Source organism: Vombatus ursinus, unplaced genomic scaffold (assembly GCF_900497805.2).
Source record: "Vombatus ursinus unplaced genomic scaffold, bare-nosed wombat genome assembly UNPS02014833.1, whole genome shotgun sequence".
NCBI classification, from domain to species: domain Eukaryota; kingdom Metazoa; phylum Chordata; class Mammalia; order Diprotodontia; family Vombatidae; genus Vombatus; species Vombatus ursinus.
Genome location: NW_020954611.1, coordinates 6,078,072 through 6,096,373, shown reverse-complemented (window position 1 = coordinate 6,096,373; position 18,302 = coordinate 6,078,072). Strand labels below are relative to the sequence as shown.

The 18,302-nt window shown below is 42.2% G+C and overlaps 1 protein-coding gene across 1 annotated transcript; it reads right to left on the bottom strand.

Moving 5' to 3' along the window:
- Positions 1 to 6,815: 6,815 nt before the first annotated feature.
- On the bottom strand, positions 6,816 to 16,955 carry LOC114026146 (interferon-induced protein with tetratricopeptide repeats 5-like). The gene is made up of 2 exons (XM_027839761.1): positions 16,548 to 16,955; positions 6,816 to 8,359 (listed from the first exon to the last, which is right to left on the bottom strand). The coding sequence occupies exons 1-2, from the start codon at positions 16,550 to 16,552 to the stop codon at positions 6,919 to 6,921; spliced, it is 1,446 nt and encodes a 481-aa protein (XP_027695562.1). The 5' UTR covers positions 16,553 to 16,955; the 3' UTR covers positions 6,816 to 6,918.
- Positions 16,956 to 18,302: the final 1,347 nt, after the last annotated feature.

The window sequence follows — 18,302 nt, the reverse complement described above, 5'->3', positions numbered from 1 at the left end:
GAGAGTCAGAGAGAAAGAGGGAGAGAGAGACACATTCACACAGACAGAGAAACAGACACAGAGACAGAGAGGTAGAGATGGAGGCAGAAAGACATAGTGAGAGACTCTGATGTAATGGAAATTATATTGAATGGAGGTCTCAGAGGCAGCTAGGTGGTGCAGTGAATAGAGTGCTAGGCCTGAAATCAGAAAGATTCATTTTCCTGAGTTCAAATCTAATCTCAGACACTTACTGGCTATGATATTCTGGGCAAGTCACTTAGCTCTGTTTGCCTCAGTTTCCCCATCTGTAAAACGAGCTAGAAAAGGAAATGGCAATCCACTCCAGCATCTCTGCCAAGAAAATCCCCAAATGGGTTCAGGAAGAATTGGAACTATAACCACTGAACAACAACAAATCCTCGCTCTAGTATTTGCTGGCCATGTGACCTCTAGCAAGCCACTTAATCTCTGGGACTCTGTTTTCTTATTTGTAAATGAAGGGGTCCAATTAGGTGACCTCTGAGGAGCCTTGCAGCTGTAAATCTATAATCCCATGACCAGTCCAAGGTTACACAACTGGGATTCAAGCCTCAATCTTCTAACTCAATACCTTATGTTCTTTCTCCTCCCCCACAGTGACCAGATGCCACCCTGGGTCTCTTCCAACTCTGAGAGCTCATAATGGGTTGGAACAAGTCATTGTTTGCTATTTTATTTTTGCTAAAAAATAGTGGTGGATTATTTGATAGTGCTGAAGAGACTGGATTAATTTATTTTAAAAATTCATCTTGGTATATGTGGTTCTTGGGTGCTGAGGCAATATCTCTGACTGCTGTTGAACCCAGCAGAGTTGTATGCAGACTTAATCCCCTCTATAATACACACAGCAAAGAATTAGTCCCTTTGACAAAAGTCCAAGAGTCTCCAACCTTCTTTCTGTCTACTTACTCAACAAAATCTCAGGGCCATACTCCACAGTTCCTTCCAGCTGTGACATTCTATCACCAGGAATAAACTTTGGTTCACCAGGCTGAGAGTGGGGATTTCTTGTTCTATGAATCAAGAATAACATCTCAGTTCCCCATCTTTGGATTGTAAAGCCTTAAGCCTTTGAGTACAATCATTTGGGGGGTGGAGATGGATTTTTTTTTTCTCTTCTTATACCCTGACAGAATTTCAAATCCTAGTAGGTCTGCCTGAATCCAGGGCAAATTGAGGGGCAGCATTGCCATCTGCTGGAAGTTTGTGAGAACACCTCACAGAAAATTGGCCAGCTCCAATGGCAATAATATCTGACAATTAAATTCTGCTGGACATGACTGACCTTGGCAAAATGAGGAAGGAAAAAAAGTAGCGTATTAGAGCCGATTAAACATTTATTGGCCTAAGAGTCCAGAGATTTTTAAGGTCCAGTCTCAGATGGGCCATTAGCACCTTTGACAAGTTACTTAAAATTTCTGAGCATCAGTGCTCTCATCTATAAAATGCGTCCTAGAAATGTTTGTTGTTGCTCAGTCATTTCAATCATGTCTGACTCTTCGTGATCCCCCTTGGGGTTTTCTTGGCAAAGATACTGGAGTGGCTTGCCATTTCCTTCTCTGGTTCATTTTACAGATGAGGAAACTGAATCAAACAGAGTTAAGTGACTTGCTCAGGGTATCACAGCTAGTAAATGTCTGAGATTGCATTTGAATTCAGGTCTTTCTGACTCCGGGCCTGGCATTCTATCCACTGTGCCACCTAGCTGTGCTTCATACATATTTATTGATTTGAAGATATTGAATTTGATGATCTCTAAGGTCCCTTTCAGCTCTAAAAATCTGTAATTCTATAATTTAGCTAGCACATGGGTTGACAATCGCAGACAAGCATGCCAAAGGTGAGGTAAGAGATGATGATTTTAGTAACCAGTCAGTCAGTCAACTGGTGTTTCCTAATCACTTACTATGTACCAGGCATGGTAGGTACTAAGTGCTGGGGATAGAAAGTAAGGCAAAAACATGGTCCCTGACCTCAAAAAGCTCACATCCAATGGGTGACATAATATGAAAAAAGTTGTATATGCAACTGAGGGGACCAAGAAAGGCTTCTTGTAGAAGGCAGAATTTGAGTTGAGTCTTGAAGGAAACCAGAGAAGCCTTGAGACAGAGGTGAGGAGGGAGAGCAAAATAGACCTGGGGGCCAGTCAGGGAAAAGACACAGTCAGGAGGTGGAGTATGATGTGGGAGACACACCTGGAAGGCCAGTGTTGTTGAACTGTAGAATATGTGTGTGTGGGGGGGGGGGCGGGATTAAAATATAAGGAGAATGGAAAGGTAGGAAGGGTCAGGTTGTAAAGGTCTTTAGAAACCAAACAGAGCTTTTTTATATTTGACATTGGAAGTAATAGGGAGTCACTGGAATTTATTGAATTGGGAGATGACATGGTCAGACCTCTGCTTTAAGATCATTGATAACTGAGTGGAGAGTAGATTAGAGCAGAGAGAGACCTGAAGCAGGCAGACCAAGCAGTAGATTATTGTAGCCGTGCTGGTGTGAGTGATGGGGGCCTGCACCAGGGTTTCAGCTGTGTGAGCAAAAAGAAAGGAACACAGATGAGAGATGGTGCAGAGGTAGAAAAGATGAAACTTCTTGGCAACAGATTGGAAATGTGGGGTGAGTGTGAGCAAGAAGTTGAGAATAACACCTAGGCTACAACCCTGAGTGGTTAAGAGGATGTTGGTGTTAATAATCATCAATAATAGGAAAGTTTGGAAGGGGGGATGAAACGTGACTTTTTTTCCAGACATGTTGAGTTTGATATGTCAAAGAGATAGGGTTCAAGGGAGAGATTGGGGTTTAATAAATCAATCTGGAAATCATATGCATATAGATGATAACTGAAAGTAGGAAGTGAATGAGATCGCCAAGTGAAACAGTACATAAAGGAAATAGGAAAGTTGGTCCAGGATAGAGTCATGGTGGAGTTTGTTTGTACAGCATTGAAAGAATGCTGGGTTTGGAGTTCGTAGTACTCAGCTCTGAAACTTTTGAACTTTGGGATCACAGGTAAGTCAAATAACCTTTCTGGGCCTCAGTTTCTTTATCTAAAAAAACAGAGATAATAATATTTGCAGTACCTACCTGAAAGGGCTGTTGGAAGTACTTTATAAAACATAAAAGATGACCAAAAATCTGTTATTAATATTCCTTCCCCACCCCCACCCTCCACATATCCTGCATTGACCCATCTTCCTCAGGGTTCATATCTTGAGTCCTCTGGACTCTGTTCACTCCATTTAGAGTATTAACTGTTAATTCACTAGTAGAGAAGGATCAGACTCCATTTAAGAGAGATGCAATAGAAAAGGCTATTTTGAAGGGAAAGCCACGTTTCAGGTCTCAGTTTAAGTCAGGAGGTAAGAGGATGAATTATTGAAAAGTTCAAACTGGTGAATATGCTTGCAATAAAATGGACATATCAGAGTTTCATAGCGTTGACATGAGGGGGCCTTGAAGAAAGATAGATGGGGATGGAGGTGGCTCAGGCAGAGGAGGGCTAAGCCAGTTTGAAGTAAGAGCAAAACAAAAAATAAGGCAGTTCAGTATTTTAATATTTATTTAATTACAGAAACAAGAGTAATTATTAATGGGAAAGAAATTTTCTCTAGTTTATCAAATTTAATATTTGATGAACCAACAGAAGGGCTTGGGATAATTCATTCATCACTGAAAAGACATTACAAGCTTATTAATGAAAAATAAATGATCCTAATAGGTCCCTAGTTCCCTATAGGACTTAGGAGAATATAATACATGAGTCAAAAGGCCAGCTGAGGGTGGGTGACCTACAAATAAATGTGGTCAGACTCCAATTAACTTAACTACATTTGAAGGGTTGCTTCTCTATTACCAACCTGTTACACTTATATTCCTTATTAGATTCAGACAGTCTTTTTCAGCCAATATAGCATCTTCCTGCCTGAGACATCAAATATGGAAAATCAAGCAGATGTATCTGAGCAAGACCCTGTCCCTCCATATAAAGCCCATGACCTTCAGCTGCCTTAGGGAGTTGATTTGATATGAAGGTGATTCGGAAGGCATCCCACCTGAACTAGGGAAAATAATACAGAGCTAGGTGGAGCTGGATATACTGAATACAGGGCAGCCTTTCCAAAGGACTATTGTTGATTTCCATTCTTCCTGCAGAAGAGTAATACACCCAAAGTTCTGGTGATCACCATGGTTGTATTCTCTTACTGATGCTGTTCCTGCTTCTAAGTGCTTTGCTGTAGGCCCTGAGCATCCCATTTTGTTAGTAAATGCTGTTTCTTTATGCATAGCTTATCTAATTCTTTTATGAAGCCCTTTCTAAGTTTTATAAGCACTGTTAAGGGCTTTAATAGAAACTGGAACTGGCAATCTGTAATTCACAAAAGCTCACAGAAACCAAAATTCTACTTTTGACTTCATTCTTACTGTAACTACTGATATTCTCCCTTGATAAAATAATGCATTTATACATACATATGTACATGTGTATATAGGAATATTGTATATGTATTTTATGTATATGGATGCACATATGCATCCATATGCATATATGCATCTGTATATTTATATATATATGCATATACATGTGTGCATATATATATATATATATATATGTGTATGTGTATACACACATATCAGAAAGCAAGTAACCAGGCCAACTTTAGCACCAGGTCAGGTATTAAGGAGGGACCTATACCTCTTGGTGGCCTGATCAGTGCCCATTCCCCATTTTTAGTAACTTCTATCCCCCTGGCCTCAGTCTCTTGAGTCCTTGACACATAAATGGCCTTCTCTTTCATGTCTCCTTCTCTTTCTCTCTTTAAGCTCTTTTTCTTTGACCAAACTCACTTTCTCTTTTTGTATTGGTTTGGTATTTCAGCAAGGGAAAGAAAAATGAGGTTGAATTCTCTAGGTTGGTATGGTAGTCAACTAGACTCTTTCGAGGAATTGCTGGATGTCTTATATGGGTCTTTCTTTTCTTTGCCAGGATCGGGGTGATGACCTTGAAGGGAGGAATGATGGACATGAAGGAAGAAAGGCAGTAGAGTGGCATGTGTTTCCTGCCTTGTCCTTGCTTGGAGCTAAGGAAAGATTAGTCTTATTTAATAACAGAGTTATAACTGGAGTTGAGAGAGGTAGAAAGCAGGGGCTTTGCCCCAAGGCACTGGCATATAGAGGGATGGGGCACATTTCTTCACTGGAAGAGCCCTTTACCTCTGTGCAGTAACTGCAATCAGATAGCACATAGCTATCTGAATGCCTCATCTCCTAATCTAAGACTTCACATACACACACACACACACACACACCCCACCTTCTCCTCCAAACTCTGCAACGTTTAGGCTTAGCCTTCCCCAATTCAAGAGTGACTGACTATCTGAACTCACTGCCCTCACACCACTGTTATCACCTTCCATCTAGCAAAACCATCTCCCCCTCCCCCAGACTTGGTTTGTTTGGTTTTTTTTGGCTGCAGTAAAAATATTCCTTGTTATAGCTTCCCTTGTTCTCACTTGTTGAGAATCTCACTTGGGAAAATGCAATTAGTCTACTTTCTACATATTCTTTTAACACCATAATTATGAAGATAAATTTGTCTTACAGCAAAAGAAGGGACATAAACACAGGAGTTACGCAGCCTCCAGGGTCCTGGATCCCTTAAACAACTGGCCCTTCTACAGCGCCTGGAAGCTGAAAGAGCCCAGATGATCCCCAGGAAATCCAAGTTGCCTTTTTCAAGCCTTCAGTCAGAAGAAAAACATTTCAAAAGCTACCCTGAAAGACTCAGAATGTACCTCTGATTGAAGACCACAAAGCAGAGCAGTGGGATGTACTATCCAGGCGGCATCAAACACCACAATTCTTATTTAGGGGTCCCAATTAGGTTAAATACAATATTATTTGTTGGTCATGGTCCAACAACTTCTGACACTTGTTTTCTCTCTGTACTTTCAATTGATAAAAAAATACAGTTTTGATCTGGGAAAAATATTCATGTTATGAATATGGTTCATAGTTATGGTTCAGGCTACTTCTTTTTCTAGCTAAAAGATCCAGAGGTAACTTGACTCTATCCTTAATTGTATTTCCCTAGCTATAAGATCCAATATCACTTTTCAATAAATGATACTTAAAAAAATCAAAAAATTATCATTTCTAATGGACACTAGCAACTTTTGACTTTTGCTAGACTCAGGGGCCAGGTTTATTACTATTTTTAGGTTTAGTGTATAGTGTGAAAGTTCTCAAAGACAATGTCTCTTTGATGCTTTCGGGAGTTTGTTTTCAACCCAGTTTGACACTGATTGATAGTCTGACCGATGGTTCAATCTTAGATGAAAGACTTCGCAAGTTACTAGTGATGCCCCTGACAACCAGGTGGTGGTGGAGAATGCCTTGCTCTCCCTCACCTCCCCACCTTGCTGCAGCTGAAGCTGGAAACCCCCAAAAGAGAAGACGTGCGAAAAGAGTCCAAGTGGTAGATGGAGCCACACAGGTCCTGCTTGTAGAGCACACTTCCTCCAGTCAACCAATCGTCAGCAAGCAGTGCCAGTCCCTGGGCACCAATCAGAGGAACTCCCTGTGTTTTCTCAGCAAGGGGATAAAACTACATATCCCCCTTTTGACTAAAGTCTGTAGTCTGTTATGTGTATAAAGTAATAATTTTCTTAAAAAAAACCCACAAAGGGTTTTACATTTTTTTTTTTTGTGAGGCAATCAGGATTAAGTGACTTGCCTAGGGTCACACAGCTAGCGATATCAAGTGTCTGAGGCTGGATTTGAACTCAGGTCCTCCTGACTCCAGGGCCAGTACTCTATCCACTGTGCCACCTAGCTGCCCAGGGTTTTACATTTAAAAAAATCAATAATTAAAAAGAACATACTATGAAATGTGAGATTTTAAATGGAGAGGCGTAGCTCTAACAGGGCACCAATATATTCACTGTTAGTAGGATCCTGTGTCAAGGCTCTCTCATAATACGAAATTGCCTGTGTCGTCTCCCCATTCAGCTTGTGAACAAAAGCAAGGGCCCCTAAACTCTGTGCATCCAGAGAGTTCTGGTTCAGCCGTTTGAGAGCTAAATTCTGCAAAGCCCTTACAAGTGGACTGCAGCACTTGGGCCTTATCTTTATCCCTTCTAAATAATGGTGCAAGGCAAGGTGTCCAGCTTTCCTGTGAAATTCCAGGAAGCGGCCGTATCTGAAATGGGCCTGCTGCTTCTCCTCTTCTCTGACGTGCTCTTGGCCCAGCGCTTTTTGAAAAATGTCCTCTGCCTTTCGAAGCTGACCTGCTTCTGAGTACATGTTGGCCAGGTCTACATAAGCAAACACAAACAGAGGCTTCTCTCTGACAGCTGTTTCAAAATGAAATATGGCTAACTGGATTAGTTTGTCTACTTCCTGTTTGTCCTTTCCCCTAGGCTTGTTCCTTGTGGCCTTTTTGATTTGGATCATTTGTGCTCTGTAACAAAGTCCCATTTGGTGATGCAGGAAAGAAGAGGTTGGTGCCAGTGTTAAGGCCTTTTTTAAGAGCTCCATAGCCTTGTCTGGTTTGTCTTCTCGCCGGTAAAATTTTGCTGCATAGCGAAAGACATAGGGCTCGGATGTTACTTGGTCAAGGGCTTCCTTAATATATTTTTCTCCTTCGAAATTTGCCCCTAAGTCCTGAAGCTTTAGTGCCAGGAGAACCTTAACAAATGTGCTTTGGGGATCCAGCCCAAGTGCCTTCTTCAGAGGGCTCAGAGAAAGACTTTTAACATGGGCACCGTCTTTATCAAAGTCATCCATTCGGTACACGACAATGGCAAATCCAGCATTAAATTCAGGGTGCTCGGGGTCTGACTCCAGGGCCTTTTCAAAACAGGCTTTGGCTCTGTCATAATACCTCCCTCCAAACTTGAGAAGGGACCACCCTTTCTCACACTCAATTTCTGGAAGCTCTACCCTATAGCGGAAAGGACTTGACAGCTTTTTACAACTTGCCTCCACCTTGTCTAGGTAAGCCTGGGCTTCAGGGAATCTGCCCATATGATAATAGATCCATGCATAGTCTCCCCAGGTCACGAGGCTTCTCATTTCTACCTGATCAGCATAGTCCTCCTGAATCTTTTCTTCGGCATTTTTTAAGTTTTCTAAAGCTTCTTCTTCTTGGCCTTTTAGATGTTTCACATAGGCCAGTAAGTTAAAAAGGGTGACTTTGGATTTAACGGTCAGATATTCTAATTGGTCATCAATTCTCTCCTCTGTTTGACGTACCTCAATGTCCTCCTTCTGCAGATTCCAAGTAAAGTGACAATCCAGCTTCAGCAGCAAGGATTTTAAAGAATTCTTAGATGTTTCACTGTAAGAGATGAAATCCAGTTAAGTTTCAGAGGCAGAGGTAGAAATAGCTAGTGACTCATAATCCCAAATGCCATTATTTTCAATAATTAATGATAATGATAACACAACACCTATAACACTTACTAGGTATCCAGTGGGGCAGCTAGGTGGTGCAGTGAATAGAGCGCTGGGCTTGGAATCAGGAAGTCTCCTCTTCCTGAGTTCAAATCTGGCCTCAGACACTTACTAGCTGTGTGACCCTGGGCAAGTCATTTAACCCTGTTTGCCTCAGTTCCTCATCTGTAAAATGAACTGGAGAAGGAAATAGCAAACCACTCCAGTATCTCTGCCAAGAAAACCCCAAATGGGGTGACATAGTGGGACGCCACTGAAAAATGACTTAACAACAACAAAATACACCCAGCACTACTGCTAAGTGCTTTACAATTATTATCTTATTTGATACAACCACCCTGGGAGGTAGGGACTATTATTATATGTATTTTACTGATGAGGAAACTGAGATAAAGAGGTTAAGTGACTTGCCCAGGGTCACACAGCCAATAAGTGTCTAAGGCTGCATTTGAACTCAGGTCTTCCTGACCCTACTGCACCTCCTAGCTGCCCCTAAATTACATTTTTCTTAAATTTGTTACCCTTCCATTTCCTTACCATCCCCACCTCCCACCCCCAACTCTCCTGACCACAGTAGATAAGAGTCCTGGGCCTGGAGTCAGGATGCCCTCAGTTCCAACTGGGTCTCAGACATTTACTAGCTATATGATCTTGGGCAAGTTACTTAATTTGTGTTTACCTCAGTTTCCTCATCTGTAAAATGGGAAAAATAATAGCACCTACTTTTCAGAGTTGTTGTGAGGATCAAATGAGATGACAATTATAAAGCCCTTAGCACAGTGCTGGCACATAGTAGATGCTATAGCAATGTCAACATCATCATCATTATTATTATTATTACTAATTTCTTCAAGGCACTAGGTGCTGGGCATACAAAGACAAAAAACGAATTTTTTCTGTACTCAAAAGCATTTGACCTGGAGTGAAGAGATTTGAGGATTCAATAAATACATAGATAAGAAAATATAAAGTATGTACCATTTTATGCATAAAATAAAATTAGAGTTATATTACTAATATACTAGATATATTTAATTTTATTTTATTACTTTTCCCTCAGGCTTAGCAATATTTCATAAATATCCCTCTTGTTTATTGAAAAACTATTCTTGTGAAGCAGACAAGGTTGGAGAACCTTTTCTTTTTCTATTGAAGGCAATGATATAATGAACAAATTGAGGCCCGCATAAGGGAAAAAAAAACAACAACATTTATTTAAGGAATTGAAAAGTTTTCACCCACTGGATTTTAAAATTAAGGGCAAGACATATAAAATTGTATTCAAAAATATAGTTTTTAAAAATTAAGACCTGAATTATGGCAGTTAAGAGAAGGAAAAAATATAGCGAGGCTAGGGAAAGGGAGAGAGTATTTTCCCTATTTGATGATATTTTGGGCAAGTTACTTTCTTCTTCTGGGCCCCTTCTACAACAAGGTGTTTATGCCTGCTACCTGAGAGGAAGAAGGAGAGACTGGAGCATGATGTCAAGGGTTTCTGAGATGAAAAGAAGGGGTGGAAGGCCCTTCCTGGCACAATACTGCAAATATGTAAAATGAATGGTTTAAACCAGGGGTGGGGAAGCTGGGGCCTCCAGGCCACATGTGGCCCTCCAGGTCCTCAAGTGCGACCCTTTGACTGAATCCAAACTTCACAGAACAAATCCCCTTAATAAAAGAATTTATTCTGTAAAACTTGGACTCAGTCCAAAAGCTACACCCAAGGACCTAGAAGGCCACATGCGACTTCAAGGATGCAGGTTCCTCACCCCTGGTTTAAACTAATGAATATCTAAGGTCTCTTTCAGTTCTAACTCCTAGGATCCTATCATCCTGTAACCTGGGTATGAGAAAGGGACAGACAGACTGAAACAGATACACACACACACACACATGCATATATAATACTAAATATATAATAGGTAGAGATTAAGAATAGAAAAGTGGGCTGTCTGCCTGCGGGATTTTTTAAAAAACTTCTCTGGTTTGGGGAACTCGCTGAGATTCTCAAAGTTCACTTGTGGCAGGTTACTGCTCCTCCAGGCACATCCCCTTCTCCTGACATACCTACTTCCATTCTGCTATAGCCTCTGAAAACTTCCATATCCTAAGCTTATACTGGGAGAGAGGTCCCCCGGTCAATTCCTGGCATGTCTTTTGCTGTGACATCAGATGTGATAAGTTAAGCAGACAAGTCTGAGTGATAACTTGGTCCAAACCATTGGTCCTTGCCTGGTCAATGAACTGGCCTAAGGCATGGAGAGGACAGATGATGCCTTGTTGCTGAGATGCTGGCCCAGGCTTCTGGTATGAAGCTGCCTATGAGCTATCCTGGTTGTATTCTTTCCATGTAGCCTTGACTCCATCATGTTCTTGTCCTCATGTGACTCATGGTAGGCCTTATGCCTTGCATTAGGGATAGACCGTGGACTTGTGATTTCATTAGTATAACAAGGAATTTTCAGAAAAGGAAACTCTCTCTACCAAGGCAGGTTGGCACCTTCTCTGAACCTTATAATCTCAGAGAGTTAACTCTAGCACTGAGAAATTAAGTGACTTAGACAGGGTCACACAGCCAATATGTATCAGAACCTGAATTCAAATCTTCCTGGCTTCAAGACCACCTCTCTATCCACTATGCTAAGCTTTTGTTCCTAATCTTTCTTTCTTATAGGTTAAACTAGGGATAGGAATTGGACCTGAGAAAATTAAAGATTTTTGACATGAGCTCTCTTTTTTTCCTCTTATCTTCATCTCAAAACCCCTTGACATCATCATGCCCCACCCTCTCCTCCTCTCTCTCAGTCTCTGGTAAAGACATGGCCCTTCCCCTTGCCAAGGCCCCAGCCCTCTGTATATGCCCTTGATCTCAGCCACTCCCATTTTCTCCAGCAGATTACAACCTCATCATCTTGATCATCAACATCTTCCTATCGTTGGGTACATTTGTTATTGCCTTTAAACAAGCCCAAATACTGCCCTTCCTTTAAAAAAATTAAGATAGGAACATTGGATTAGATCTTAACACTCCCTTTAGTTATTATCCTATATATCACCTTTCTTAGATAAACTCCTAGAAAAAGCTGTCTATGCTTATTTACCTCAATTTCCTCTCCTTTCACTCTTAAGTCTTCTGAACTCATGACTCCAACAAAATACTCTCTCCAAAGTTACCAATGACCTCTTTTTTCATTGCCAAACCTAAGGGTCCTATTTTTTCTTTCCAGTCCTCTTCCTTCTTGACCTTTCTTCCTCATTGGACACTGTGGACCACTGTCTTTTCTTACATAACCCTTTCCCCTTTGGGCTTTCGTGATATTGCCTCCCTGCGGTTCTCCTAACCCATCTAACTGCTCCACATCTTCCTTTGCTGGCTCATCATTTATTTCACGTCTCCTTAGTTGTAGGTGTTCCTGAAACTTTGCCCTGAACTCCTTAATCTTTTCTCTCTATGCCTTCTCTCGGTGACCTCATCAGATACCATGGGATCTGAATCTAGTTGCCAAAGTGATTTTCTTTATTCACAATCTGACTATGTCACTCTCCTACTCAATCAACCCCACTAACTCCCAATTGCCTTTAGGATCAAATATCATTTCCTCTGTTTAGTTTTGAAAGCTCTTCACAACCTGGTCTCAACTTGTATTTCCATCTTTGTTAGGCATTACTCCCCTTCACTCACTTTGTGATCCAGCCAGACTGGCCTTTTCTCTGTTCTCACATATAACATGTTGGCTTCTTTCTCCCATTATCTCCTATCTCCAGTCTCCCATCTTCTATCTCCCACCTTCCATACCTGTGCCCTGTTATCCTCCATGTCCATCCTATGTTAAAGATCTTTTCATCGGTATCCTTGCTTCAAGTCTTTCCCCTCTCCAATCCATGCTCTGAGCAACTACTCAGGTAATTTTTTCTAAAGTGTAGAAAAGTGACTATTGCACTCTTCCTCACTCCTTTCTCAAACTCCAATGTCTCCTCACTACCTCCAAGAGCAAATAGAAACTCCTCTACTTGTCATTTAAAAGTCTTCATAACCTGGCCTACTCAGAGCCTTTTCTTAAACTCTATGATCCAGCTATGCTGTTTCTTGAACACAAAACTCTAAGTCCCATCTTCGTACCTTTGCATTGGCTGTCCCCTATGGCTGGAATGAGCTACACCCTCACCTCTGCCTCCTGATTTTCTTGGCTGCAAATCTCATCAATTGGAGAAGGTCTTTCCTGATCCTCCCCAGCTACTGCCACCTTCTTGGTTCTTATGACCTTCCATCTACTGTCCTCTCTATATGACTTGTATGCACCTAATTATTTTCATGTTATCTCCTCCTTGAGGACAAGGACTGTTTTTAACTTTCTAAGTAGTGCTTAGGTCAGTCTCTAATACATAAACAGCTCTTAATAAATGCTTGTTGACTGACCGATTGACTGTTGTCTGAACTTGACGTACAATTTGATGGACAACTCATTGAACTGGTAAATCTATCTTAGACGTATATTGTAGATGGACAATAACCCAGCCGAGAATTGAATAAGAGGAAGAGGACAGGATTTCATCTGGTAAATTATTTAATACTTTCAGTGAATCCCAAGTTTCTTCCACAAATAAAGCCTGATCTAACACCAATATTCTTTTAGTGATGCTTTGCGGCTACAACTCACAGAATGCCAAAACTTCTGAAGATCTAATAGTTCTAATCAATTAGGGAATAATGCAGAGATGCATGGTAAACATAACTAGACAATGTCTATTAGTATGGATGATATGTGTGAGAGAAGTGGCATCGTCCAAGAAATGCATGACCAGTGAAGGAGGTCAGCTGATGAAGGACAGTAGATGGACATCCCTCAGGCTCTACTAGAATTCAGGTACTGTTACGAGCACATTGGCTGGGCTCTCCATGGAGTATTGATGGAAGGATGTGTACAGGTTTAAGGGTTACACATGATGAGAAGGCAAGGGGTGGGTTGTGATCTACATTGCTGTACTGTGGGGAATGCTCACCTTTAGAGGCCTGGGGAAGAGAGTGGTTCCGCTGAAGGGAGCATAGAAAGAGCAGCCTAGGAGGTAGGAGGAGAACCAATGTGGTGTCTTAGAAACCAAGGGAGTAAAGGGTTTCATAAAAGAAGTACTAGTCAAAGGTGTCAAATGTTCTTTTGTGTACCCCCAGGTACACAAAGGTACATAGGGCCTGACCGAAGTGAGAGTTGTATTAGGAGAGAGAATGGGTGAGATTCAAGAGATGCTGTGGAGATAGAAACAGCAAGATTGCTAACTGACTGGATATGTGGGATGAGGGAGGATATGAGGATAATACCAGGTTACAAACCTTGGAGAATGAAAATGGTGGTGCATCTGACAGAAATATGAAAAGTAGGGAAAAAGCTGGGGGCTAATGTGAAGAGACTTTTGGACATGTTGAGTTTTGGATGCCTCTGAGAAATCCATTTTAAAATATCCAATAAAATCCTTCAGAAGCAGAGGAATATGCTGAGCTGGGTCTTAAAGCAGGTCTTAAAGCTGGGTCATAAAGCAAGAAATGACTGGCATGGAGGGGATGTGCCACTGCAGGCACAGACCAGCAAGCCAAGGGTGTTGAAGGAAGTGGAAGACTGAGTAAAGGACAACATAATTTGTACTGGCATTTTTCTCCCTAAAGGCTACCAATGAAATTCTGAAGGGCAGCCCTATAAATGTGGGTTGGACACCTTGAGCTAACATTTTATTATAGAGTCAATTTTTTATTTTTGTATATTTTAGCACCACTTTATAGAATAATATTTTTTACATCACTTTCCTTTCTAATTGCATCTAATTGGATTCCTTCTTCACCCCCTCCTCAGAGGAATAAAGAATAAAAAAGAGAGAAAAAAAATAATTCAGCAAAACTACCTATCACATCACCTGAAGGTCTATGCAATGTTTCACACCCATAGTGTCCCACCTCTGCAAAGAAGAGACAGAGATTCAGTACCACTTTTAAACACTCAGTGATTCTGAGGTCACATATGATGGTGGACTGAGGAACACATCTCCCACTTGTAGGTGACCTTGCTATTTTAACTTCTCCTTATCTCGGTTTCATCCCAGACCACATATGTTGCCTGGGTCACACTTCCCTCTTACCAGCCTCTGCCATGGCCTAGTGCTTAGAAAAACAAAATCCTCCCCAACTTTTTCCATGACCAGTACCACTTTGGGGAAAAAAAAAAGGAGCATTGCTTCCTAAACATTTCTTGGTCCAGTTATCACAACTCTTTGGTTGCTATTAGGAGACAGCGAAAAAGAGCCTCCTTTCCCACCCCACCCCCACCCGGCCCCCTGCCTCTGGCCTCAGAGGACCTTTGTTCAAATGCTGCTTATGACCACTACTATCTGTGTGATTTCAAGTACGCCAAATAATCCTTCTGAGCCTGATTTCCTTGTATATAAAATAAAGGGTGGCCTCTGAATTCCTATTCAGTTCTATATCTAGGATTCTATGATCTTTGCGGAATGGGTTAATAGGAGGGTCCAGCTACACAGGTTTATGGGAGAAAAACAGCACCTGTCTTACCCTGACACAAAGGTGTGTGTCCTCTGCAGAAAGATGCAACCTCACAAAATCTCTATGCACTGAGAATATTTACATTTCATCATTGAGCCAAAGTAGGCCAGGTCTAGGATGGGCTGTACAACTGTAGCAAAAGGCCATGAGCCCCTAAGTAATGGACACACACAGCATAGATGGCAGGGCTTAAGCCTACCATTAGCTGCTCCTGGTGGGAGGAGGGGGCCCTCACCAGTTATGCAAAGCTAGAGCCCACATGGTCCTGGATAAACTTTACACTTCTATTGGATTAGGAGAAGGGAAAGCAAGCTTCGCTCCTGCGGTGTCCCTTCGGATTTCATTTTGAACTATAAGGAGCCCGTGTTGAGGGAATAACCTGATTTAAAAAAAAAAAAAAGTCTTCCGTGGATGAGAACAAAACAGAGGAAGGAACATTTACTATGTCTCCTACAAGCCGCTGTGGGAGTACACAAAAACAGTCCAAGACTCTTTGCTTTCTGGGTGTTTCCAAGAAAATTAGAGAGCCCGATTGGCACGAGAGGGGTGACAGGCAACGTGCAGGAAGATCAGAATCAACTGGGCCAACGACGTGCAAAGTAAGGAGAAGATTCAGGCAGGGCTGGGTTAGTCAGGAAAATCCTCCAGGAGCACAGAAATCCGCTGAGCTGGGTCTTAAGGCAGGTAATGGTAAGGAACGACTGGAAAGGAGGGGACATGCCACGGCAAACACAGACCAGCTTGCCAACCGTTAACTCTCTGCTCTCTGGTCCCAGGAGTTTGGAATGCTACGGAGCACAGTCCTGGCTTTGTCTTTGGTGCACAGATATCTTCCCTGGCATGGGAATTTACCTAGGACTCCAGGGAGGAGCACTGACAGCTCTGCATCGACCCCTACTCACAAAACATTGACCAAGACGTTACGGTGGGTAAGTAGCTGGGCGAGGTGCTTTCAAAAGTCCTACTTAGAAAACTATGGAAGACAAATCCCTCGCCCCAAGAGATTTACGATCTCTGGGTGGGCACTTTTTGACACAGCAGGGACAATCAGTTTTATTTTTACTCTTGACCACAAAGACAACAACAAAAACCAAACAGAAACCTTACCTCCCCCAAACGCTGCCCTGCCTTACTTATTCGTGCAATCCCCTAACAAATGTGAAAGAGGACTCTACTGTCAATACTTTCTTTTTCAGAAATTGACCTTTCTCTGAAACGTTGAGCTATCTCAGCCCAGGCTAGCTGCTCTCTCGGTTTTCTCTAGAACTGGCAGCCTCAGTCAGAAAAGATGACTGAAAAGTGGGGAAAAAAAACCGCAACTATAAAGCAGCCTGGTATTAGGTTATTGTTTGTGTTAATGGACTATGACTAAACAAATATTGGAAGGTGCAATGCACAATCATCTGCCTTCATGGAATAGGAGGATTGCTTGATGATTAGAATTCAAGAGAAATATTTGGTTGGACGATCTTTGCCTGCAGTAATTTGCATTTCAGGGAGAGAGAAACAAAGGGAAAAGAAAGCCGTTTACCTCATGTTTATTGCCAGGTGTTCCAGCGTCCTGCAGTACTGTGTTCTGGTCTTACTTTTTTTTCAGGTAGCTGGCTGCAGGGCTGCTCTGAATTGTGCTTTCTCAGGACTGAGGAAGGACACGGTTTGCGGATTCTTGGCTTGCTGTGGATGATCCTTGCACACACTGCTGATAAAGAGAACCTTACACGTGACATCATGGGGTGGGAGGAGGAAACTGAAACTAGAAAGTGGAACTGATTACTGACTGGGAAATGGAAACTAAGGGGGGGGGGTGGAGAAACCTGCTCTGGGACCTTAGAACCTCAAGGCACCAGTCACTGGTGGAAAATAAACTTGGGGAGTGGGGGAGCATCTACTCTGGCCTCCCCACCCCCACTGTGCTAAGTACTTTACAAATATTATCTCGTTTGATCCTCACAATCACCCTGAGGAAATTGAGGCAAATAGAAATTAGGTGACTTGCATAAGGTCACACAGGTAGTAAGAGTCTGAGGCTGAATTTGGATCAGGTCTTCCTGACTCAAGGCTCAGTGCTCTATCTGCTGAGCCACCTCGCTGCCTCCAGTATATTATCTAATACCTAACATTCATATAGCGCTTTAAGGTTCACAAAGCACTTAACATAAATTATGTGTATCTAAAAGCGACTGAGTTGCTCTCTAGTCATTTTGTGCTAGGTGTGGTTTTCCCAGTCATGAGAATGGGCTGATATCGCTCCATCCACATACTCACCTAGTTTGCATTAAAATGTGTACATTTATCAAATGATGGGCTGAGGGTGAAAGGGACATTCTGGTTGAGGATCAGAACAGAGTTAATCGGCCTTCACAGGACCTTAGCCTGCAGCCATGACGGTGACATGTCCTGTTCAGATCCAGCAAGCCTGCAGTTACAACTCTGGCTTTCCCAGTATCTCCCCTTCACCACAGGCTGGAGATGGGGAAGGGGAAGGGAAAGGGGAAGGGGAAGGGGAAGGAGGGGAAGGGGAAAGAGAAGGAGAAGGAAAAGGAGAGGAAGAAGAAGAAGAAGAAGAAGAAGGGAGAGGAGGCATTCCTGGGAACATTCTGATGTCTTCTCCTGCAATGACTCCACTATGGATTGGGCATCCTTTCTGTGATTCTTCCTTGTGAGTATGTGTTAAGTGACTTTAGCAGGTTGACTGTTAATGGACGTATAGCAGAAGGGACAGGTCTTCTGAAAAGATTCTTCCCTGGGTTTGGGGGAACCCTCAGGTGTGAGGGCCTGCCAATAGAAGAGCATTTCTGGTACCAAAACTTCTAACATAGACCTATTAAGATCTATGCTTGTAACCAGTCCTACACTCTGGGGGAAACACCATTCAGAAACACATGGAGTTGTCTCTATTCAGAATCCCCTCATCTCAAATTCCTCCGGAGGTATCTCTACCTACCTCCTAACACTTACTGGCAAAATCAATGGTCAGTAAACAGTAGGAACAAGAGGAGGACCATGACATTCAAGAGAGAGGGCCAGTTAGGAAAAGAAAAATGGTTTGGCTTTTAAAAATTAGCAAGCATGTGAAGAGAAGATTCCCCAGGTAGCATAACCTTAGATGTCTGGGAGTGCTCCCATCTAAATTGGTCTTCCAGCTTTGGCCTCTCTCTAGCACATCCCGAAAAGCAGGGCACTCTAGAGATCCAGATTGAGTAACTTTATCATCCCATGTGACACGGCTTTCTCATGGGCACTCAGGGCATACTAGACATTTACCACTCAGTTCAGCTTCCCAGGG